General features: G+C 46.6%; 1 protein-coding gene across 2 annotated transcripts in view; it reads left to right on the top strand.

Moving 5' to 3' along the window:
• LOC135055455 (serine/threonine-protein phosphatase 4 regulatory subunit 1-like) overlaps positions 1 to 25,151 on the top strand; it is a 253,562-nt gene that overhangs the window by 170,493 nt on the left and 57,918 nt on the right. For both annotated transcript variants that reach the window (XM_063959564.1, XM_063959563.1), the window contains exons 15-19: positions 5,633 to 5,794; positions 6,372 to 6,472; positions 13,465 to 13,585; positions 22,635 to 22,769; positions 24,481 to 24,622. In XM_063959564.1, coding sequence (XP_063815634.1) covers positions 5,633 to 5,794; positions 6,372 to 6,472; positions 13,465 to 13,585; positions 22,635 to 22,769; positions 24,481 to 24,622 — 661 coding nt within the window. The remainder of the gene's footprint in view (positions 1 to 5,632; positions 5,795 to 6,371; positions 6,473 to 13,464; positions 13,586 to 22,634; positions 22,770 to 24,480; positions 24,623 to 25,151) is intronic.

Raw genomic sequence — 25,151 nt, 5'->3', positions numbered from 1 at the left:
CCTGCTGACAGGACAACAGTCCTGAGCGTCCATGTACCGCAAGCATTGTGCGCATGCCCCCAGAACAGAGCCTGAAGGTCGTTGAGTGGTGAGTGAAGGCGGGGGTCCCGCTAGTGGCATGTATGCGGGGCGGGCATACGGACTCCCTTTTGGGTGATCCCATAGCTTTCTGGCGTCATTCTCTGCATTCTCAGCGCTGCAGCAAGACAGCCACCTCCTCCAGGGGATACTCCACGGCCAGACACTGGTATAGGGGTGTAGTCAGGGGGAGAGCCCGCTGTGGGAACATTTTATTAGGCCCCTCACACATACAACAGCCATATAGCCTAACATTCTAACATAGTTTGTTACAGACTGGGTGCTGGTCCCTCCTCTCTGGGTTTTCTCCACATACTAGGCAGGCTTGCTTATACGTGTGTGTGTGTGTGTGTGTGTGTGTGTGTGTGTGTGTGTGTGTGTGTGTGTGTGTGTGTGTGTGTGTGTGTGTGTGTGTTATTGTCACCATGGTGAGGAAAGCTGTGTGTAATGTCTGTAACACCAGATTTTCTCCCTCCCCTGCAGATTCTCTCATATGTGAGCAAATGTAGCCAGCCTTCACAAGACAGTGGGGCTTACGGGAGTGATTTACAAGAACCAACTAGGTTAAATTCTATTAAATCTATGATGGCTGACATGGCAAATGAGTTAACTGCTGCCAGACAGGAAAGGCAACAGTTACAACAGTCTATGGCTGCTCTGGCTAAGAATAAAACAGATCGCAGGCGGGTGCCCCCTCTCTTACAACCACTACTCCAAAAGCCTGGGTTACCTGACACCCTCTCGGAGTCCAAGGAGGAGGTATCCGAAGAGGGGGAGGAGCTGGAATCCACAGCACAGGGTGTGGAATCACTTATACTTACTATAAGAGATGTTTTACATATCCCTGGTAATGAAGCGGAGGTACAGCAGGTTTTTTTTTTTTGGGGGGGGGGGGGGTTTTCTCTAAGCAGAAAAAAACATGTCACTTTTCCTGATTCTAAGGAACTGGATGATCTTTTCAGAGAACCCTGGGTTAATCCTGACAAGAAATTCCAAGTGACAAAGAAATTAGTGGCTGCTTTCCCTTTTGCCCATGAGGGGAAAAAGATTTGGGAAACTCCACCTGCTGTAGATGCTTTGGTATAACGCCTATCAAAAAAGACAGTGCTGCCAGTTCCGGGGGTTACTGCCCTAAAGGAACCAGCTGACAGGAAGATAGACAACACTTTGAAATCTATTTACATAGCAGCATGAGCATCCCAGAGGCCTGTTATTGCGGGCTGTTAGGTAACACACGCCATTCATACCTGGGCAGGTAATCTTCATCAGGGCCTAACTGGAGAGAAGACCCTGGCAGAAATGGAGACGCTGATAATGCATATCCAGGAATCTGTACGTTTCTTTTGTGAGACAATCAAAGACATAGGCATTATTAATGCTCAATCTACTATCATGGTGTTTTCTGCACGCAGGGCCTTGTGGCTGCATCAGTGTGTAGCGGACGCAGTGTGTAGCGGACGCAGAGTCAAAAAAGAGTGTGGAAGCTTTGCCTTTCACAGGAGATTGGCTATTCAGAGGTGCATTAGACATATGGATTTCGAAGGCTACCACTGGAAAGTCCACGTACCTCCCATCTGCGGCTCCACCAGCTAGACACTCTTACCGGGGACCTTCCCTGCAGTCCTTTCTGACCACAAGGTTTAAGGGCACATCCAGAGGCACCTCAAATGCAGCAAGAGGTACCAGAGATAAGACACGCAAACCTGCAGCCACAAGGTCTCAGGATCAGAGCGTCATCCCTGTTTCCACAAAGACCTCTGCATGATGGTGTCCCTCCACTCTTGGGGGATCTCAGGGTAGGAACTCGTCAAAGGTTCCTCAGCCTCATTTCGAGAAGCTGCCAGGATGCTTGGGTAAAAGACCTGATCTCCCAGGGCTACAAACTGTAGTTCGAAAGTTCTCCGCCTCACAGATTTTTCAGGTCAGGCCTACCGGTTTCTGAGGAAACGCGGCTTATGTTACAGGAGGCTATTCAAAAGTTGGTACAGACTCAGGTCATTGTCCCAGTTCCACTTCATCAACAGGGCGAGGGATATTATTCCAACCTGTTTGTGGTACTGAAACCGGACGGTTCGGTGAGGCCCATTTTGAATCTCAAATCGTTAAACCCATATCTGAGGGTTTTCCAATTCAAGATGGAGTCTCTGAGAGCAGTAATCTCAGGTCTGGAAGAGGGGGAGTTATTAATTTCTCTGGGTATAAAGAACGCTTACCTCTATATTCCAATATGGCTGTCTCATCAAGCTTACCTCAGGTTTGCTCTGCTGAACGAGTACTATCAATTCGGCCTGTCCTCAGCCCCTAGGGTTTTCACAAAGGTGATGGCGGAAATTATGTTCCAACTCCGGATTCAGGGGGTGAATATTGTACCCTACCTGGATGATCTATTGATAAAAGCAAGATCCAGGGAACAACTGATGGACGGCATCAGCTGCACAGCACAACTACTGTCACACCACAGGTGGATTCTCAGTTTACTGAAATTGAGCCAACGCAAAGACTCCAGTTCCTGGGAATGATTCTGGACAAGGTGTCTCAGAAGGTCTTCCGTGGACAAGGCAAAGATGCTTCAAGAGGTAGTTTGAGCGGCACTGACACCAAGCCGTGTCTCAGTACATCTTTGCATACAAGGCGATTCAGTATGGAAGATTCCACGCGCAGACTTTCCAACTAGATCTCCTGGCAGGTGGTCAATCCACAAAGCCCTTTTTCCAAGAAACATCCTAAAACTCTGGGCGATCAGCAATGCTCTACTTCAGGCCTCTCCTCTGCTTCAAGGTCAGGGTCGCATCCGCAGATGCACCAGATCATACGTCTTTCACCACAGATCAGCATTTCACTCCTGTGGTGGTTGCAGTCCTCCAACCTCTTGGAGGGTTGGAGCTTCGCGGTGCAGGATTGGATTCTCTTAACACAGACGCAAGTCTTCGGGGTTGGGGAGCTGTCACCCAAGGGGTGCAGTTCCAGGGCAGGTGGTCAATCCACAAAGCCCTTCTTCCAATAAACATCCTAGAACTCCGGGCGATCAGCAATGCTCTACTTCAGGCCTCTCCTCTGCTTCAAAATCAGCCCATACAAGTTCATTCGGACAACCCCACAGCAGTGACGTGCATCTATCGACAAGGAGCAACAAAGAGCAGAGCTTGCGTGCAAGAGGTTTCCAAGATACTCCTCTGGGTGGAAAGGAATGCAAGGGTGATATTGGCCGTATTCATTCCGAGAGTAGACAACTGGGAGGCGGTCTTCCTAAGTTGACGCGCCCTACACCCGGGAGAGTGGGGGTCTCCATTCACAGGTATTAGGTATAGGACAGATAACAGATCAGTGGGACTGTCCACAGATCGATCTGGTGGCCTCTCAGCTCAACGAGAAGCTTCGGCACTATTGTTCCAGAAAAAGGGACACTCAGGCGGCAGCAGTGGTCGCACTGACAACGCCGTGAACTTTATCGGTTGGTGTACCTGTTTCCTCCAATTCAGTTACTCCCCAGGGTTCTAAAGAGAATCAGAAGGGAGGGAGTTCAGGCAATTCTGATTCTGAGAGTTTGATACGCAGACCTTCTAGCCATGTCAGCAGAAGACCCCTGGCCTCTGCCAATGCGGGAGGACCTTTTTCAAATGGGCCGTTCATCTGCCCGGACTTACGGCGGCTTTGTTTAATTGCATGGGGGTTGAACGGAACATGCTAGATAAGAAGGGTATTCCGAACAAGGTTATTGCAACCATGAATGGATGGAAAAGATGTCTCTCCTGTTGTGAAGGCCGAAGGTATCCGACTGCAGATTTCAACCTGGGGCGTTTCTTACAGGTTGGAGTGGATATGGGCCTACAGTTAGGCTCCCATTAAAGTCCAGGTCTTTGGCTTTGTCCGTTTTCTTTTGCCTGAAGTCCAGACATTCTTTCAAGGTGTCCTTCACATACACCCTCCTTTTGTGCCACCCACGGCACCTTGGGATCTGAACGTGGTTTTGAAATTTCTACAATCTTCTTGGTTTGAACCATTGATGTCAGTAGAAGACAAGTACCTTATGTGGAAGACTGTAATGCTCTTGGCATTAGCCTCGTCTAGGCGTGTTTTGAAACTTGGAGCTTTATCCTGCAAGAGTCCCTACTTAGTCTTTCATGAGGACAGAGCAGAGCTCAGGACTTTTCAGCAGTTCTTGCCTAAGGTGGTTTCTGCGTTCCACCTAAATCAACCAATTGTGGTTCTGGCCATTTCTGATACTTCTTCTAATTCTGAGTCCTTGGATGTAGTGTGAGCCTTGAAGATCTATGTCAAGATGACTGCTTGTGTCAGAAAATCGTATTCCCTCTTTGCTGTATGATGCTCGCAAAAAGGGTTGCCCTGCTTCAAAGCAGTCAATTGCTCGTTGGATTAGACTTGCTATCCAACAGGCCTATACTTCAGCAGCCTTGTCTGTTCCACAGTCTATCATGGCCCATTCTACGAGGCCGGTGGGTTCCTCCGTGGAGTCTCTGCTTTGCAAATATGCCGAGCCGCTACCTGGTCAAGAACAAACACGTTTGTGCAGTTCTACAAGTTTGATACCCTGGCTAAAGAGGATATCCAATTTGGACTTCCGGTCCTGCATATGTCTCGGCACGTTCCTGCCCGTTCTGGGAGCTTTGGGACGTCCCCATCGTACTAAGTGAACCCCAGTATCTCTTATGGATGTTAGAGAAAATAGGATTTTAATTACCTACCAGTAAATCCTTTTCTCGTCCATAAGGGATACTGGGCGCCCGCCTCTGTGCTTCGACTATCCTGCAAGTTTTTGTTCTTGTGTGAAAGTTGTTTGAATCAGCTGTTGCTGTTCTGTTTAGCTAGCTGTTGCTGGTTTTGTTCTTGTTCTATTGTGTGCTGGTTCGTTAGTCTCACCACTCACCACTGTCATGTTTCCTCCTCTCAAGTATGTCCGTCTCCTTCGGGCACAGTTTTCCTAGGATGGGCTGTGGGAGGGGGCATAGAAGGGAGGAGCCAGCACACCCAGTTTGAAGAATTTAAAGTGCACCGGCTCCTTTGGACCCCATCATACTAAGTGATCCCTAGTATCCCTTATGGACTATGAGAAAAGGATTTACCGGTAGGTAATTAAAAAAAAAATTTCTGATTGGCTACCGTTTCAATACAAGCTTCTCACCCTCGCTAACTTTTCCTCTGTATATTTGACCTCCTCACAAAATACACCCCAGCTCAAACCAACCTCTCCTTTTCTGACCTATGCTCTCTTCCCCTCAAATTATAGTTTCCAGTACTTTTTTTTTTTTTTTTTTTAATAAGACCGTTGCATCTATTATGAAGTGTTTATAGAGTATTTATTTTTTTCTTGTCTAATACATAAAACGGGTCAGATCATGGTTTGTATTTTTATATGACAAGATAGGGGTAATTACTGTTTCATTACTTATTGATCCACATGTAAAGCATCCTGTGAATGATGAAAGAAATCCTCAAAACATGATCTACTGTAGAGACAAATTTTTATGTTTTAGTGGATAAAAAGTACAGTAAGAATCTACTATATTATATGGGTATGCAATATTTCTCTGCTTAGTGGAAGGTGCGACGGACGCTAGCCTTTTCCATCCACGAACTGGCTGTGATTCTTGGGGATAAGTTGACAGCTGCTGATCTTGTTCCCATTTTCAATGGATTCCTGAAAGATCTGGATGAAGTCCGCATTGGCGTTCTGAAGCATCTGTACGATTTTCTCAAGGTAATGTTTAATGGTGAAGTTTAGATTTCTCATTGAAGTTTGATTGTGTAAGTTAAACCTAACACTGTTCTGTACTGTGTGATATCCATGTCCAACTTTTGCTAGAATATACTCACAAGTGGCAGAAACACTAGACTATTGTCATTTTCCTGCAGTAGGCAATGTGCCCATGTAATACAAATTTCTGTACCTGACAAAAAGTGAACCTATAAAGTAAATTCTATCTTGTAATGTATGTAGTAAATGGCTAATGAGTACTTTTGCAACCATTTTAGGCACAGAGACGGGTCCCAGCTGTATTCTTAAATATTTTCACAAGAATTCATGCATGCATCTAAAAAAAAAACACATTACTGCCAGCCTTACCTCAAATATGGAAAAGTCTCATGAACTTGCTGCTTTGCAAAAGGCATCCTATGTTTGGTTATGTGGTCCTTTATTGTGTACCTGTCAAATACCAGAGTTTTATCTTGCCTCTATTCATTTAAATTAAAGTGAGAATGTTAGTTTAGGCAGTTTTCAATGGGTCACAAATTCATTTCAATTATTTCTGATGTATTTCTCTTTGTCTCTTAAGCTTCTCCATGCAGACATGCGTCGGGAGTATCTCTACCAGCTGCAGGAGTTCCTCACCACAGATAATATCAGGAACTGGAGGTTCCGATATGAATTGGCAGAGTGAGTGTGAGATACCTGGTTTCCTCTTTTCTAGACTCGCATTATATAAATGCCAACAAGAGGTCCTTGGTCTGTAGTGGACTGTTAACATCAGAAAGTAAAATGTGCTTATATGCTTCACTAGGAAGTATAATTGCTCACATGCCACACCAGGAAGTACAATGTACTTGCATGCCTCACCATGATCTAAAATGCACATGAATATAAATGCAAAATCAGTTTCAAATAAAATACTGAAACAGTACAACACACGTAATCTTTCGTATTATCTGCCTCCTTCAGAAAGCTAGAAGCTAAGGATAATTTTTTGAATATCATACTAATTTCTAAAACCGATCATTTCTAAAAATCATTCCATTACATTATAAACCTTACACCTTGCCCCCCACCCCCCCTTTGTGACAACACTGAAAGGGGTGTGCTGGATCTGTTTTACAGCTGATTAATTGACCCTTTTTCTAAGAACAGTTTTAATAATACATTATAACTATCTTCTGGAACATACCAGGTATATAATATTAACATGGTATGATTTTCTATGCATATACATGCAAAATAGGATTGCATTAGATTGATTCATAGAGTCCTTAGGGTCAAGTGTATATCATTGATCTGTTATGTCATTACTTTCAACTCTTACATTTATAGCGTGTTCTTATCAAACATGGATTATAGAGCATATTGCTTTAATCCATTATTTCTCTTAGAGGATGCTGGGGACTCCGTAAGGACAATGGGGATAGACGGGCTCCGCAGGAGGCATGGGCACCAAGAAAGAACTTTAGGTATGGGTGTGCACTGGCTCCTCCCTCTATGCCCCTCCTCCAGACCTCAGTTTATTACTGTGCCCAGAGGAGACTGGGTGCATTACAGGGAGCTCTCCTGAGTTTCCTGGAAAGAAAGTATTTTGTTAGGTTTTTTTATTTTCAGGGAGCCTGCTGGCAACAGACTCCCCGCATCGAGGGACTGAGGGGAGAGAAACAGACCTACTTTAATGTTAGGCTCTGTTTCTTAGGCTACTGGACACCATTAGCTCCAGAGGGAATGGAACGCAGGTCTCACCCTCGCCGTTCGTCCCAGAGCCGCGCCGCCATCCTCCTCGCAGAGCCGGAAGATAGAAGCCGGGTGAGTATGTGAAGAAAGAAGACTTCAGAGGCGGTAGAAGACTTCAGATCTTCATAGAGGTAACGCACAGCGTTAGCGCAGTGCGCCATTGCTCCCACACAGCACACACACAGCAGTCACTGTAAGGGTGAAGGGCGCAGGGGGGGCGCCCTGGGCAGAAATAAGGACCTCCAAATCTGGCAATAAGCATATATACAGGCTGGGCACTGTATATAAAAGAGATCCCCCGCCAGTTTTTGAATTTTTCAGCGGGACCGAAGCCCGCCGCTGAGGGGGCTGAGCTTGTTCCTCAGCACTCACCAGCGCCATTTTCTCCACAGCACACCGCTGAGAGGAAGCTCCCCGGACTCTCCCCTGCTTACCACGGTGTAAGAGGGTTTTAAAAAGGGGGGGGGGGGGCACATAATTTGGCGCAAATAGATAATTACAGCGCTACCTGGGTAAACGTATAGTGTTTTTTCCTGGGTCATTAGCGCTGGGTGTGTGCTGGCATACTCTCGCTCTGTCTCTCCAAAGGGCCTTGTGGGGGAACTGTCTTCAGATAAGAGGTTTCCCTGAGTGTGTGGTGTGTCGGTACGCGTGTGTCGGCATGTCTGAGGTAGAAGGCTTTCCTAGCGAGGAGGTGGAGCAAATGAATGTGGTGTCTCCGTCGGCAACACAGACACCTGACTGGGTGGATATGTGGAATGTTTTAAGTGCTAATGTGAATTTATTGCACAAAAGGTTGGCCAAAGCTGAGTCCAGGAATTATGCAGAGAGTCAGGCCCTGCCTGCCCCTATGTCGCAGGGACCCTCGGGGTCTCAAAGCGCCCACTATCCCAAATAGTAGACACTAATACCGACACGGATTCTGACTCCAGTGTCGACTACGATGATGCAAATTTACAGCCAAAATTGGCTAAAAGTATTCAATATATGATTATTGCAATAAAGGATGTTTTACATATCACAGAGGAACCCCCTGTCCCTGACACGAGGGTACACATGTATAAGGAAAAGAAACCTGAGGTAACCCTTACCCCTTCTCATGAGCTGAACGAGTTATTTGAAAAGGCGTGGGAATCTCCAGACAAGAAACTGCAGATTCCCAAAAGGATTCTTATGGCGTATCCTTTCCCGGCTAAGGGCAGGATGCGGTGGGAATACTCCCCAAGGGTGGACAAAGCGTTGACACGCTTATCCAAAAAGGTAGCACTGCCATCCCAAGATACGGCTACCCTCAGGGATCCTGCTGATCGCAAGCGGGAGGCTACCTTATAGTCCATTTACACACACTCTGGTACCTTACTCAGACCGGCGATAGCGTCGGCTTGGGTTTGTAGCGAGCGCTGTAGCACCGTGGACAGATACCTTATCGGCGGAATTGGATACCCTGGATAAGGATACCATTTTATTGACCCTGGGTCATATTAAAGATGCTGTCTTATATATGAGGGATGCTCAAAGAGACATTGGCCTACTGGGTTCTATAGTCAACGCTAATGTCGATTTCTGCTAGACGAGTCCTATGGACCCGGCAATGGACAGGTGATGCCGACTCAAAGAGGCATTTGGAGGTTTTACCTTACAAGGGTGAGGAATTGTTTGGGGAAGGTCTCTCGGACCTGGTCTCCACAGCTACGGCAGGTAAATGAAATTTTTTGCCTTATATTCCCTCACAGCACTAAAAGTGCCACATTATCAAATGCAGTCCTTTCGGTCAAATAAAAACAAAAGAGCACGAGGATCGTCCTTTCTTGCCAGAGGTAAGGGCAGAGGGAAAAAGCTGCCTACCACAGATAGTTCCCAGGAGCAGAAGTCCTCCCCGGCGTCTACAAAATCCACCGCATGACGCTGGGGCTCCGCTGAAGGAGTCCGCCCCAATGGGGGCACGTCTTCGACTTTTCAGCCACATCTGGGTTCACTCACATGTGGATCCCTTGGCAATAGAAATTGTTTCCCAGGGTTACAAGCTGGAATTCGAAGAGGTGCCTCCTCGCCGGTTTTTCAAATCGGCCCTACCAGCTTCTCCCCCAGAAAGGGAGATAGTTTTAAATGCAATTCACAAATTGTGTCAACAGGTGGTGTCAAAGTTCCCCTGCGTCAACAGGGGAGGGGGTATTACTCAACCCTATTTGTAGTCCCGAAACAGGACGGTTCGGTCAGACCCATTTTAAATTTAAAATCCTTGAACCTATACTTGAAAAGGTTCAAGTTCAAGATGGAATCGCTCAGAGCGGTCATCGCCCGCCTAGAAGGGGGGGATTTTATGGTATCCCTGGACATAAAGGATGCATACCTTCATGTTCCCATATATCCACCTCATCAGGCGTACCTGAGATTTGCGGTACAGGATTGTCATTACCAATTTCAGACGTTGCCGTTTGGGCTTTCCACGGCCCCGAGGATTTTCACCAAGGTAATGGCGGAAATGATGGTGCTCCTGCGCAAGCAGGGTGTCACAATTATCCCGTACTTGGACGATCTACTCATAAAAGCGAGATCACGAGAGCAGGTGTTGAACAGCGTGTCACTTTCACTGAAGGTGTTACAACAACACGGCTGGATTCTCAATATCCCGAAGTCACAGTTAGTTCCTACGACTCGTTTGACCTTCTTAGGCATGATTCTGGATACGGACCAGAAAAGGGTTTATCTTCCGATAGAAAAGGCCCAGGAACTCATGACTCTGGTCAGGGACCTATTGAAGCCAAAACAGGTGTCAGTGCATCACTGCACTCGAGTCCTAGGGAAGATGGTGGCATCTTACGAGGCCATTCCCTTCGGCAGGTTCCATGCGAGGACCTGCCAATGGGACCTACTGGACAAGTGGTCCGGGTCACATCTACAGATTCATCAGTTGATCACCCTGTCCCCCAGGGCAAGGGTGTCTCTCCTGTGGTGGCTACAGAGTGCTCACCTTCTAGAGGGTCGCAGGTTCGCCATTCAGGACTGGATTCTGGTAACCACGGACGCGAGCCTCCGAGGTTGGGGAGCAGTCACACAGGGAAGAAACTTCCAAGGTCTTTGGTCAAGCCAGGAGACTTGTCTTCACATCAACATATACAACGCCCTTCGTCAAGCGGAGACTTGGCTTCGCGACCTACCGGTTCTGATTCAGTTAGACAACATCACCGCAGTGGCTCTTGTAAACCGCCAAGGCGGCACGCAGAGCAGAGTGGCAGTGGCGGAAGCCACCAGGATTCTTCGCTGGGCGGAAAATCATGTAAGCGCACTGTCAGCAGTGTTCATTCCGGGAGTGGACAACTGGGAAGCAGACTTCCTCAGCAGACACGATCTCCATCCAGGAGAGTGGGGACTTCATCAGGAAGTCTTCGCACAGATTGCAAGTCAGTGGGGACTGCCCCAGATAGACATGATGGCGTCCTGCCTCAACAAAAAACTACAGAGGTATTGCGCCAGGTCAAGAGACCCACAGGCGGTGGCAGTGGACGCCCTCGTGACACCGTGGGTATTCCAGTCGGTCTGTGTTTCCTCCTCTTCCTCTCATCCCCAAGGTGTTGAGAATAATAAGAAAAAGAGGAGTACAGACAATTATCATTGTTCCAGATTGGCCACGAAGGGCCTGGTATCTGGATCTGCAGGAAATGCTCACAGAAGATCCGTGGCCTCTTCCTCTAAGACAGGACCTGTTACAACAGGGGCCCTGTCTGTTCTAAGACTTACCGCGGCTGCGTTTGACTGCATGGCGGTTGAACGCCGGATCCTAGCGGAAAAGGGCATTCCGGATGATTTCATTCCTACTCTGATAAAGGGTCATGTTGTTAGCCTTGGCTTCGGCTAGGCGAGTGTCGGAATTGGCGGCTTTGTCTCATAAAAGCCCCTATTTAGTTTTCCATATGGACAGACCGGAATTGCGGACCCGTCCTCAATTCTTGCCAAAGGTGGTTTCGTCTTTTCATATGAACCAACCTATTGTGGTGCCTGTGGCTACGCGAGACTTGGAGGATTCTGAGTCCCTTGATGTGATCAGGGCTTTGAAAATTTACGTGGCCAGAACGGCTAGGGTCAGGAAAACAGAAGCACTGTTTATCCTGTATGCAACCGACAAGGTTGGCGCTCCTGCTTCCAAGCAGACTATTGCTCGCTGGATCTGTAACACGATTCAGCAGGCTCATTCTACGGCTGGATTGCCGTTACCAAAATCAATAAAGGCCCATTCCACCAGGAAAGTGGGCTCTTCTTGGGCGGCTGCCTGAGGGATCTCGGCATTACAGCTGTGCCGTGCTGCTACTTGGTCGGGTTCAAACACTTTTGCAAAATTCTACAAGTTTGATACACTGGCTGAGGAGGACCTCCTGTTTGCTCAATCGGTGCTGCAGAGTCATCCGCACTCTCCCGCCCGTTTGGGAGCTTTGGTATAATCCCCATGGTCCTTACGGAGTCCCCAGCATCCTCTAGGACGTAAGAGAAAATAAGATTTTAAACCTACCGGTAAATCTTTTTCTCCTAGTCCGTAGAGGATGCTGGGCGCCCGTCCCAAGTGCGGACTATTTCTGCAAGACTTGTATATAGTTATTGCTTGCATAAGGTTATGTTAGTGTTCCTCAGTCTCGGACTGATGCTGTGTTGTTTCGTACTGTTAACTGGTTGGTATATCCCAAGTTATACGGTGTGGGCTGGTATGAATCTTGCCCTTAGATTAACTAAAATCCTTTCCTCGTACTGTCCGTCTCCTCTGGGCACAGTATCTCTAACTGAGGTCTGGAGGAGGGGCATAGAGGGAGGAGCCAGTGCACACCCATACCTAAAGTTCTTTCTTGGTGCCCATATCTCCTGCGGAGCCTGTCTATCCCCATGATCCTTACGGAGTCCCCAGCATCCTCTACGGAGTAGGAGAAAAAGATTTACCGGTAGGTTTAAAATCTTATTTTTTCCTCTAAGGATTATATACTAAACTTGAAGCACTGGGATATTTATAATAGGTGCAATGTGTGTGGTGCACATAGGGTCCAGGGGGCTACACTGGACACCCTGCAACCATTTTTTTAAATACTTACCCTCCGGTGTCACGCGTCGGCAGCAGCGCTGCAGAAATCACCAGGAAAATGGCGCAGCAGACTTTTTCCTGGCGTTTTGTGCATGTGTAGTAAGAAAATCACTGGGAATATGGCTGTCACGCTAAACTTTAGTGACCCTAGTGCTCAGAGTCTACAGCACAACCGGCTAGAGGGGAGGAGGCCCAGACCGGAGTCTCTTGAAGCGTCCCTGACTTTGAGTGACCCAAATTTTTAGAGCATCTTTTCCTTGGTGTTCATAATAATAATAATAAATAAATTAAATAATCAAGACAAGGTGACAGAAAGCAGGCCCTTGAAGAACAATATGGGCGTTATCCAATAAGCCGCAGTAATTTACCGTGGCTAATTTACAGGCCCAGGGCCATCCAATTTGCCCTGAAGCTGGCACTCCCCCCCCCCCCCCCCTTTCAGATTGAAAAAATGGGGGCTAACTGGATAGCCCAATTTAAAAAAAATCATTGCTAAGAAAATAAGAATTCGGGCCTAATTGGATACCCCACATATTTGTTTCCTAAGTAATGCATATTAAACCATAGTTTGCTAACCCATATTGATTGCTGGAAACCATTCTGTCAAAAGTAAATTAAGATATTAGAATAGATCATGACAATTTTGTAATTAACATGATTAGCTTTTAATAGTGAAACAGGTCTTTTCATCTAACATCAGCCGTGTAACTATGAGATCCACCTATTTTACATGCTGACTTTACTGATGTATTTTGTGGCTACTGAGTTAGACTAAGTTCCACACTCTGTCTTTAATGGCTAGAAGCAGTAATAGTGAATGATCGCACTGGGAGAGGCTACAATTCAGTTATAGAAATATGCATACCTTTTGTTGCAGGCAGCTGACTCTCATCCTAGAACTGTATAGTCCCAAAGACGTATATGACTATTTGCGAGTCATTGCACTGACTCTCTGCTCAGACAAAGTGTCCGAGGTCCGGTGGATTTCTTTTAAACTGGTAAGGTGGAAACCGAACACTCCTTATCTGTTGTGAAAAACACTTTGTTGCGGTATTTGCTTTCTCTTGTGCTATAGCATCATATCCTTCATCATATGTTAGTTTATTCTTAAAAAGGTTAAGCGTTTCTTATTCCTCAGTTGTGCTCCTGTCCGTAAATTTTACCTGAAATAAGCAATGATAATGGCTAGTGACAAGCAGGTAGAATATATAAAGTTTTATCCCTGCTGAGACCGCAGAAAGCCAGTGTGCATACTTTATGCTGTACTATGCTATATACGTACACATTCAGTGTGTAAGGGCACTAGGGCTAGAAGTCTGTCATAGACAAACTCATTGGGGATACATACGTTTTGTTAATGTACATGCAGTCTACAATATGATATCCATAGGACAATGCAGGCACTGTTGTAATGTTTAAAGCATTATAATGGTGTCCTCATGATAACTTCAAACCTCATCAAAAAGCATTATGTTTAAAGATATCATGCCCACACAGTTACAATGCTTTAAATAACAGTACAACAGTGTCTGCATTGCCGCATTTATATACTGACTGTTATCAGCTTGAACATCCATAAAGTGACTAATTCCCAGTTGGGTAAATAGTCATCAGAACAGAAAAAACTTGTTCTCGCTTTTTCCTAAATGTTACTACATATATCGGATATCTCCTAACGGGTGTAGTATGGTATGCCGGCGACCGGGCTCCCGGCGACCAGCATACCGGCGCCGGGAGCTTGACCGCCGGCATACCGACAGCGTGGCGAGCTCAAATGAGCCCCTTGCGGGCTCGCTGCGCTCGCCACGCTATTTTATTCTCCCTCCAGGGGGGTCGTGGACCTCCACGAGGGAGAAAAAGTGTCAGTATGTCGGCTGTCGGGATTCTGGCGCCGGGATCCCGACAGTCGGCATACTGAAGACCACCCCTCCTAACCTTTAAAAGGGCAACACATAATGCCTATTCTTTCCATATTAATATAAAACTATACATTTTGAATACCTATAGTTATTCATATCTTTTTATTCCAGCGTATATTTTTGCATACATTTAAAATAATAAATTTTCATGTAGCAGATGTTAAATACCATAGCAAGTCTTATGTTTTTGTCTGGGGTCTTAGCGCTAACAAGTATCAAACATGATGATGATGATGTGAAGGGGTCAAGCTTGCCAAGAGTTCTGTAATTTGGGAATGTCCCAAATTACAGAAGGTTTTATAAACTGTGTTATTAGAAGTAGTGTCTATGCCTTTGTAGCCTATTGAGAGGAGCAAATTCGTAAACCGAAAAACAAAAATAACCCAGCAATATATATTGAACTGGTTAATGTTGTCAAAAAGGAACACAGACTTTGGGCAGCCATACAAGGCCCCGCAAATTAGGACTGGGTGATACTGGTCAACAATACTGATAGGCACAAGAGATATATTTAAGCAAGTACAAATTGATTCCAAATAATAAAAGCATTTGGGATACATGAATGAGCTCCATATGTTAAAGGGATTAATGATACTGCACTTCTGGCATTTAGGGCACTTTGATCTCTGCCCTCCCCCAAATTTTGTTAATTTCTCCTTCGTCCTAGAGGATGCTGGGGGGTGGGGTATAGACGGGATCCGCAGGAGACATGGGCACTTAAAGACTTTAGTGGGCGTGAACTGGCTCCTCCCTCTATGCCCCTCCTCCAGACCTCAGTTAGATTCTGTGCACAGAGGAGACTGGGTGCACTCTAGGGGAGCTCTACTGAGTTTCTCTAAAAAAGGCTTTTGTTAGGTTTATTATTATCAGGGAGCACTGCTGGCAACAGGCTCCCTGCTTCGTGGGACTGAGGGGAGAGAAGCAGACCTACTTCTGTGAGTTCAAATGCTCTGCTTCTTAGGCTACTGGACACCATTAACTCCAGAGGGTCTGATCACTTGGTGCGCCTAGCTGCTCGTTCCCGGAGCCGCGCCGCCACCCCCTCACAGAGTCTGAAGAGAGAAGCCGGGTGAGTAGTAGAAGCAAAGGCGGCAGAAGACTTCAGGTCTTCCTGAGGTACCGTGCAGCAGTCGCGCTGCGCGCCATTGCTCCCTCACACAAGCGGCTCTATATGCGTGCAGGGCGCAGGGGGGGCGCCCTGGGCAGCAATATATCCTCATTTGAGACTGGCATGAGAGGCAATGTATACAGACCCCCGCCAGTATAAATAAAAGCGGGAACGAAGCGTGCCGGGTAGGGGGCGGGGCTTACTCCCTCAGCTCTAACCAGCGCCATTTTCTCCACAGCTTGCTGCAGAGACGCTGCTCCTGGCCCTTCACTGCTGTACACAAGTAACGGGGTGCACGAAAAGAAGGGGGGGCACAAAATTTTGGTGTTTAATATTTGGTATAAAAGCACTTGCAGGTCTGGGGCGTTAATTAATTCCTTCAGACCGGTGGGGCACTGGGTGTGAGCTGGCAAACTCCTTTTCTGTCTCTCTGAAGGACCTTCCTGTGGGTTTGTCCCCTATAGCTCAGTGTGTTTGGGGGTGTTGGTGCGCGTGTGTCGACATGTCTGAGGTTGGAGGCTCTTCCCAGGAGGAGGCTGGTGTGGAGACTGAACAGAATGTGGGAGTGACTCAGTCGGCACCGCCGGCTGCTGATTGGGTAGATATGTGGAATGTTTTAAATGCAAGTGTGGCTTTATTGCATAAGAGGTTAGACAAATCTGAGTCTCAGAACCAAGCATGGAGACCATCCATGGTAGATGGTTTGTCACAAACTTTGGCCCCCTCAGGGTCGCAGAAACGTTAATTTACCCAGATAGCAAACACTGATACCGACACGGATTCCGACTCCAGTGTCGATTATGATGAGGCCAAGTTACATCCTAAGGTGGCCAAGAGTATTCAGTACATGATTGTGGCAATTAAAGAGGTGTTACATATCACAGAAGACCCCACTGTCCCTGACACAAGGGTCTGTATGTTTAAGGGAAAGAAACCTGAGGTAATGTTTCCTCCCTCTCATGAACTGAATGCTCTTTTTGAAAACGCTTGGGAATCCCTTGACAAGAGACTGCAGATTCCCAGGAGGATTGCTATGGCGTATCCTTTTCCCTCGCAGGATAGGTTACGGTGGGATTCGTCACCCACGGTGGACAAAGCTCTGGCGCGTTTGTCCAAAAAGGTGGCGCTACCGTCCCCTGACACGGCGGCCCTAAAGGATCCTGCGGATCGTAAGCAGGAAACTACCTTAAAATCTATTTTTGTTACTACGGTACCCGGCTGTGGCGTCGGCATGGGTGAGTAACGCTATTGAAAGGTGGGCAGATAACTTGTCATCTGACATAGACACCCTGGATAAGGATAACGTACTTTTGACGCTGGGTCATATCAGGGACGCAGCAATATATCTAAGGGAGGCGACAAGAGATATTGGCCTCTTGGGATCAAGGGCCAATGCCATGGCAGTATCGGCTAGGAGGGCGTTGTGGACTCATCAGTGGAATGGTGATGCTGACTTTAAAAAGGCTATGGAGGCCCTGCCTTTCAAAGGTGAAGTTTTATTTGGTGAGGGCCTCGCGAACCTGGTTTCTACAGCTACCGCGGGTAAGTCTTCTTTTTTGCCTTTTGTCCCTCCCCAGCAAAAGAAAACTCCTCAATACCAGATGCAGTCCTTTCGGTCTCATAAATTCAGAAAAGGACGTGGATCTTCCTTCCTCGCGGCCAGAGGTAAGGGAAGAGGAAAAAGATCGCCGGCTGTGGCAAGCTCCCAGGAGCAGAAGTCCTCCCCGGCTTCTACCAAATCCACCGCATGACGCTGGGGCTCCTCTGAGGGAGTCCGCACCGGTGGGGGCATGTCTTCAGCTCTTCGGTCAAGTCTGGGTTCGCTCGGGCCTGGATCCTTGGGTGCTGGAAATTGTGACCCAAGGATACAAACTGGAGTTCCAAGACGTGCCTCCCCACCGATTTTTCAAATCGGCCTTACCAGTTTCTCACCCAGAGAGAGAGGTAGTGTGTGCTGCGATACAAAAGCTGTGTCACCAGCAAGTCATTGTCACGGTTCCCCCGTTACAACAGGGAAAAGGGTTTTATTCAACCCTGTTCGTGGTCCCGAAGCCGGATGGCTCGGTCAGACCGATTTGGAACTTAAAATCCCTCAACCTGTATTTAAAAAGATTCAAATTCAAGATGGAATCTCTCCGAGCTGTGATCTCCAGCCTGGAGGGGAGGGATTTTATGGTGTCAGTCGACATAAAGGATGCATACCTACATGTCCCCATATATTCTCCTCATCAGGCGTTCCTGAGGTTCGCCGTTCAGGATTGTCACTACCAATTTCAGACGTTGCCGTTTGGTCTTTCCATGGCCCTGAGGATTTTCACCAAAGTAATGGCGGAAATGATGGTGCTCCTGCGAAAGCAAGGGGTCACAATTATCCCATACTTGGACGATCTCCTGATAAAGGCGAGATCAAGGGAGCAGTTACTAAAAAGCGCTGCGCTCTCCCTGAAGGTGCTGCAACAACATGGCTGGCTCCTAAATTTACCAAAGTCGCAGTTGATTCCGACAACTCGGCTGTTGTTTTTGGGCATGATTCTGGACACGGAACTGCAGAGGATCTTTCTCCCGTTGGAAAAGGCTCAGGAACTCCAGAACATGGTCAAGGAACTTCTGAAACCGCCAAGAGTGTCGATTCATCACTGCACTCGTGTACTGCGGAAAATGGTGGCGGCCTACGAGGCCATTCCGTTTGGCAGATTCCATGCAAGAACTTTTCAGTGGGACCTGCTGGACAAGTGGTCCGGGTCCATCTGCACATGCACCGGAAGATATGCCTGTCACCCAGGGCCAGGGTTTCTCTCCTGTGGTGGCTCCAAAGTTCTCACCTTCTAGAGGGTCGCAGGTTCGGGATCCAGGATTGGGTTCTGGTGACCACAGACACGACTCTCCGAGGTTGGGTAGCAGTCACACAGGGACAAAATTTCCAGGGAAAATGGTCAAGCCAGGAAGCTTGTCTGCACATAAACGTGCTGGAGTTAAGGGCCATCTACAACGGCCTTCGGCAAGCGGAACATCTTCTTCATGACCTGCGCGTCCTGATTCAGTCGGACAACATTACAGCCGTGGCGCGCGTAAACCGCCAGGGCGGAACAAAGAGCGGCGATGGCGGAGGCCACTAAGATTCTTCGCTGGGCGGAAAGCCATGCAAGCGCTCTGTCAGCGGTCTTCATTCCCGGAGTGGACAACTGGGAAGCAGACTTCCTCAGCAGACATGATCTCCATCCAGGAGAGGGGTGTCTTCATCAAGAGGTCTTTGCAGAAGTGACAAGTCGTTGGGGACTTCCTCAAATAGACATGATGGCGTCCCGCCTCAACAATAAGCTTCGGACTTATTGTTCCAGGTCGAGGGACCCTCAAGCAATAGCAGTGGACGCACTGGTGACACCGTGGGTGTTTGTCGGTCTATGTGTTCCCTCCACTTCCACTCATCCCAAAGGTGATAAGGATCATGAGAAGAACAAGGGTTCAGGTGATACTCGTTGTTCCAGATTGGCCACGGAGGGCCTGGTATCCGGATCTTCAGGAATTACTCACAGGAGATCCCTGGCCTCTTCCTCTAAGAGAGGACCTGTTACAGCAGGGGCCGTGCATGTTCCAGGACTTACCGCGGTTGCGTTTGACGGCATGGCGGTTGAACGCCAAATCCTAGCTAGAAAGGGTATTCCCGGGGAACTCATCCCCACTCTACTTAAAGCTAGAAATGAGGTAACGGCGAAGCATTATCACCGTATTTGGAGAAAATATGTGTCTTGGTGCGACTCCAAGAAGGCTCCTACGGAAGAATTTCAGCTGGGTCGTTTTCTCCACTTTTTGCAAGCAGGTGTGGATGCGGGCCTGAAGTTAGGCTCCATTAAAGTGCAGGTTTCTGCCTTTATCAATTTTCTTTCAAAGGGAATTGATCTCACTTCCAGAAGTACAGACTTTTGTGAAGGGTGTGTTGCACATCCAACCTCCCTTTGTGCCCCCAGTGGCACCGTGGGACCTTAACGTGGTGTTACAGTTCCTTACGTCACATTGGTTTGAACCTTTACAAAAGGTTTAGTTGAAATTTCTCACTTGGAAAGTGGTCATGCTATTGGCCTTGGCGTCCGCAAGGCGGGTGTCCAAATTGGCGGCTTTGTCTCACAAAAGCCCCTATCTGATTTTCCATGTGGATAGAGCGGAATTGAGAACTCGTCAACAATTTCTGCCTAAGGTGGTTTCGTCGTTTCACATGAACCAACCTATTGTGGTGCCTGTGGCTACTGAAGCCTTGGCGGATTCCAAGTCTCTTGATGTGGTCAGGGCTTTGAAAATTTATGTAGCCAGAACGGCTTGTGTTAGGAAAACAGAGGCGCTGTTTGTCCTGTATGCGGCCAACAAGGTTGGCGCTCCTGCTTCTAAGCAGACTATTGCACGCTGGATCTGTAATACGATTCGGCAGGCTCATTCTACGGCTGGGTTACTGTTACCGAAACCGGTGAAAGCCCATTCCACTAGGAAGGTGGGCTCATCTTGGGTGGCTGCCCGGGGCGTCTCGGCATTACAGCTTTGCCAAGCAGCTACTTGGTCGGGTTCAAACACTTTTGCAAAATTCTACAAGTTTGATACCCTGGCTGATGAGGACCTCGTGTTTGCTCAATTGGTGCTGCAGAGTCATCCGCACTCTCCCGCCCGGTCTGGAGCTTTGGTATAAACCCCATCGTCCTTTTGGAGTCCCCAGCATCCTCTAGGATGAAGGAGAAAATAGGATTTTAATACCTACCGGTAAATCCTTTTCTCTTAGTCCGTAGAGGATGCTGGGCGCCCGTCCCAGTGCGGACTCTATCTGCAGTAATTGTAAATAGTTATTGCTTATGTTGCACATAGATTGTGTTTTGCTAAAGGTCAGCCTGTTGCTGATCTCTTTGGTTCACGCTGTTAACTGGTTTTAGTTGTATACCATGTTGTACGGTGTGTTGTGGTGTGAGCTGATATGTATCTCACCCTTAGTTTAACAAAATTCTTTTCCTCGAAATGTCCGTCTCCTCTGGGCACAGTTCCTATAACTGAGGTCTGGAGGAGGGGCATAGAGGGAGGAGCCAGTTCACGCCCACTAAAGTCTTAAAGTGCCCATGTCTCTTGCGGTTCCCGTCTATTATACCACCCCCCTCCCTCCCCCCATGGTCCTTTTGGAGTCCCCAGCATCTTCTACGGACTAAGAGAAAAGGATTTACCGGTAGGTATTAAAATCCTCTTTTTATGGGGGGTAACATACATATGGAGGATATATATTTGGATAAGTAGAAATTTAAGTTAATTTGCAGGCACTACTCAATATTCGTTTTACCTCTTTGCTGTGTATGATGAGTGGGACTCACCGTCTGCATATACACATATAGTCCCACTCGTCATCCGCATGGAGTAGTCCTGCTGCCATAAAAAACAAATAATAATTACCTTCCCCACCGGTCTATGTCTCCAACTCTGGCACAAATTAAGATAGAGGACCCCTCATTTGAAAGAAGAGTCAAAATTGGTTGCCCCATAAAAGCTAAAAAATGAATGATATTGTAATATTGCCAAACATTAACATTACATCCAACTGGGATGGACAGATGACTAGGGCATACTGAGGGGAAGGTGCGAACAGTTGGAGGGTGAACTGGGAAAGCTAAATGGTGGAGTGTTGGAGAAGTTAGATTTTTTTTATAAGGAGGACTGGTATACTTTAACAAAAAGGTACAGTTAAAACTGTAGGGAGGAGGTTAAATTGTCTCATTGCACGAGAGAGGATTACAGAAGGTGAGGGCAATGTCTTGAAGGCAAGTGTGGGAGGAAGAGGATGGGGGTTGGTGGGGGGGGGGGGGGAGTTTCTGAGCAAGATAGGTTGTTAGTGAGGCATGTTATGTTACAGAGAGACGAGGCAAAAGTCATATGGCAAGAGAGGAAAATGAGACGAGCAGCAGCATTAACAATAGATTGAAGTGGTGAGAGGCTAGATAGGAGGAGATTATAGTAGTCTAAATGGGAAATGATGAGAGCTTCAATTAGGTGGTATCTCTGGTAAGGATGTTCTGGAGGTGGAAGCAGCAGGACTGAAAGATTGCCTTCATGTGGGTAGAGAGCGGAGTCGAGGATGATACCGAGGCAGTGGACTTGGAGAGGGTGATATAGAATACAAAGACTTGAGAGAATTTGAATAGCCAACCATTGACTATTTTATTTGCTTTTTGATAATGTCCCCACATTACACCTGTGGAATTTTGCTTATTTATGTTCGGTTGGCTGGTTTAGGTTCTATTTCATTATTAATGGGCAAAAACCTACAGACGTCCCACGCTTTGTTTTCTAAAGTATTTGAAGGTGTTTTATACATAGCATTGTTTAGTCTTCATAAGGCACCCCAATGGTCCAAGTTTTAAGGCTATCCATGTCTGATCACAGATGGTTAACTCAAATTGACTGAAGTACTACTTAAGTCACCTGTACTTAAGCATGGTTATGCTTTAAAACCTGGACAGTTAGGGTGCCTTGAGGACTGTGTTAGGGAACCTCTGACTTATGGGAAAAGCTGAAGGTAAAATTTCATCATGTTGATCTGGCAATTCCAATTAGAATAGGGCTACGTTATACTCTCCTTTTTAGTGTGTGACTGCTAATTTGGTTCTGTCCATTGAGGAATAAGACAGAGTGCAGATATCTTATGGAAAATCAATTCTACTTTCTTAGCAGCGTCATCATCTTAAATGACATCCAGAATCTGTATGGTAACCTAGCTTGTTTGCTTGGGTCATATATCAAACAGCAGAAGGTGTATGCACATTTCTGGAGTTACTTTGCTTTCCTTAGCTTCACTTGTGCTTGTTGTAGCCATATGCTGCTTATTAAAAGCTGTGGACATTTTAGAATTATGTGCAGTGAGTGGTGTTTGGGTTGAAGGACCATATGGAATCCACAAGTTACAAGTATTCGATTTGTAAATGTTTTGTAGCTGTTCTTTAACGGTTACTAATAATTTATTCCTTTTGTATAAAGGTATATGGTATATTGTATCTTTCACAGATTGTGGCAATATTACAGAAGTTTTATGCAAGTGGTGAAAATGAGCTGGGCGTTAACTTCATCAATGAACTCATTCTGCAGTTCAGACACTCTTCCAAGTGGGTTGGACGCCAGGCATTTGCCTTCATCTGTCAGGTAGTTGTTTTTTTTCTCTCTGATATACTAAAATAAATTTTATTTGTTGTACTATACAGAAAAACCCAGGCAAGCATTAGAATTTAAATAAGTGTTTTTCTTTTTCCTAATAAGGTTACTGTGAAAAAATATTGGAGTGTCCTTATTGTATATAAAGTGGTCTAGCACCAACTGGCAACTGAGCTGCTAGTGACAGTATATCTAGATGGGTTGGGTTTGTTTTGTCAACATTTAGAATGTCGACCATGGTTAACCACCATGACCAGTAGTCCTTCTTTCCCACAGTTTAACCTAAGTTGTCGGCATTGTGCAGAAGGTTTCACATCCCTATAACTGTCGACATAATGCATCCCACCTTGATCAATTGATCTGATTCAGACCTCTGCTAGCTTGTTTTATGCGTTAATTTTAGATTTGACACCCATGGAAAATAATTATCTGAAATATAATTCTGATTTGCATCTGAAATCATTACATGCAGCAATCGCGCTCAGTGTAAAAAATTGTGGGCCCCAGGGACCACTGACTTTTTATGAAATTTGGTCCTGACAGTCCTGTGAGACCTGTTCAATTACCAAAAAAATGGGTCCACTGACTCCAATTTTCTTAAAGTAGTGCCGAGCCCGGACACCCTGATGCTCACGAATGCTGATTGGTGCACAGATGCAGGGGTAACTGGGACTCTCCCCCAATGAGGCCTGCCCCCAGCTGTATCTTCCAGTTCAGACCCTTAACTACCCCAGACAGCTTCACCTGCTCTAGCTTCTAGGGACGTGCGGTGGGGTGAGGCAGAGCCTTTCCTGTCATACTAATGTTTGTGCCAGAGTTTTGACTGTATAAAGTACAAGAAAAATACAAAGAATATATTATAAATATCTTCTTTGAATTATTCTAATAATTTTTATAGCCAAAACTGTGGAGTAAAAAGTCCATGGCAGGTGAGTCAGTGCCTCCCCTGCTTACTTTTTTCGCACATCTCTGATCAAAACTCGCCAAATTTCCAGGCGTTTATACTGCTGCACCTGTGTATAATGCCCACATGTGCCCTTTGGCTCATATATTGTGTGTAAATCTGGCTCTGGTGCTAGCCAGTGCCTCCTGAGCCATTTACCTCACCGCACGTCCCGGGTAGCTTCATGTCCTGCACGAAGGGCACTTGCATGGCCGCACTGCCCTGGTGATCTTGCCAAGTGCCGGGGACTCAGTGGAGTTATTCCCTGGTACTGTGCACAGTGCAGCCCCGGCTCCATCGCTCTACACTGGCTACAACAACGATTCACACACCCTCATTACCAGCAAAAGTGGTAGTGCCCACAAGTGTGTCACTCATTGGCCAGCTGGCTACAGGATGAATGGGTGTCGTGCCTGACCAATAGTGTCACAGCAGAGAGTCCTCTTACCTACCCAGGCAGCTAGTGACCAATCAAGCGCCAGAGATTCATCAATTCAACAAGCAGCCAATCTCAATGGAACACGTCTCCGGGGACCCACCCATTCTTAAAAAGTGAGTCCCCATTCCTCATTTTCGGGTAAAATAAGCGCTATAGCGTATTTTAGCAGTTACTGTACATGTATGCTTGTGAAGGTTATCAGTAGCTCTTGTCCTTTAATACTGTTTGAATGTCTGGTTTAGTGGTCCTTTTCCTATATGAGAATGCAGAGATGACATTTTGTTAAAACACTTGAATATCAGCTAATTATTCCCCGGCAGGCGGTGGTAAATGAGGAATGTATGCCAGCAGAGCAGTTTGTTACACACATGCTCCCCAACCTGCTGAGTCTTGCATCTGATCCTGTACCCAATGTACGAGTCCTACTTGCTAAGGCACTGAAGCAGACACTCCTAGAGAAACGTAAGCATCTTATCTGTTCTTTACACATTTTGTGTTTGTGCTCTTTACACACTTTCTGTTCTTTACACATTTTGGTCTTGGTTGTGTTTCTAACTTTCTCTTTCATCCACTAGGGGACACTGGAGTCCTATACAGTAGGGGTGTGAAGCTTGCAACCGGAGGTGTGGCACAATCTAAAATTAGCATTGTCTGCACAGCCGGCTCCTCCCCTTCACATCCCTCATCCCTCAGTTTGAAAAATTGTGCTGGAGGTACAGCACGTGGGAGCACAGAGCTCCTGACGAGATACTAAAAGGGGCTGCGTAACCCTAATAAAAGGGGGACAAGGCTGCCTAATATCAGAGAGACAAAGATCCCTTTTGAAGGGACCTGCATCTCTCACAGGAGATCCTCTTCAGACTCTGACAAAAAAAGAGGTTTTCAAGTACCAAGAGGTCTGTGAGTACTTGTGGTTATAGGGCCAAATAGCATTAGGTTTATTTATTTATTTATTTATTTTTATAGTTTCCTACAGGGCATTCATTACAAG

Source organism: Pseudophryne corroboree, chromosome 3 (genome assembly GCF_028390025.1).
Source record: "Pseudophryne corroboree isolate aPseCor3 chromosome 3, aPseCor3.hap2, whole genome shotgun sequence".
NCBI lineage: Eukaryota > Metazoa > Chordata > Amphibia > Anura > Myobatrachidae > Pseudophryne > Pseudophryne corroboree.
This window is presented reverse-complemented; position numbering and strand designations above follow the sequence as displayed.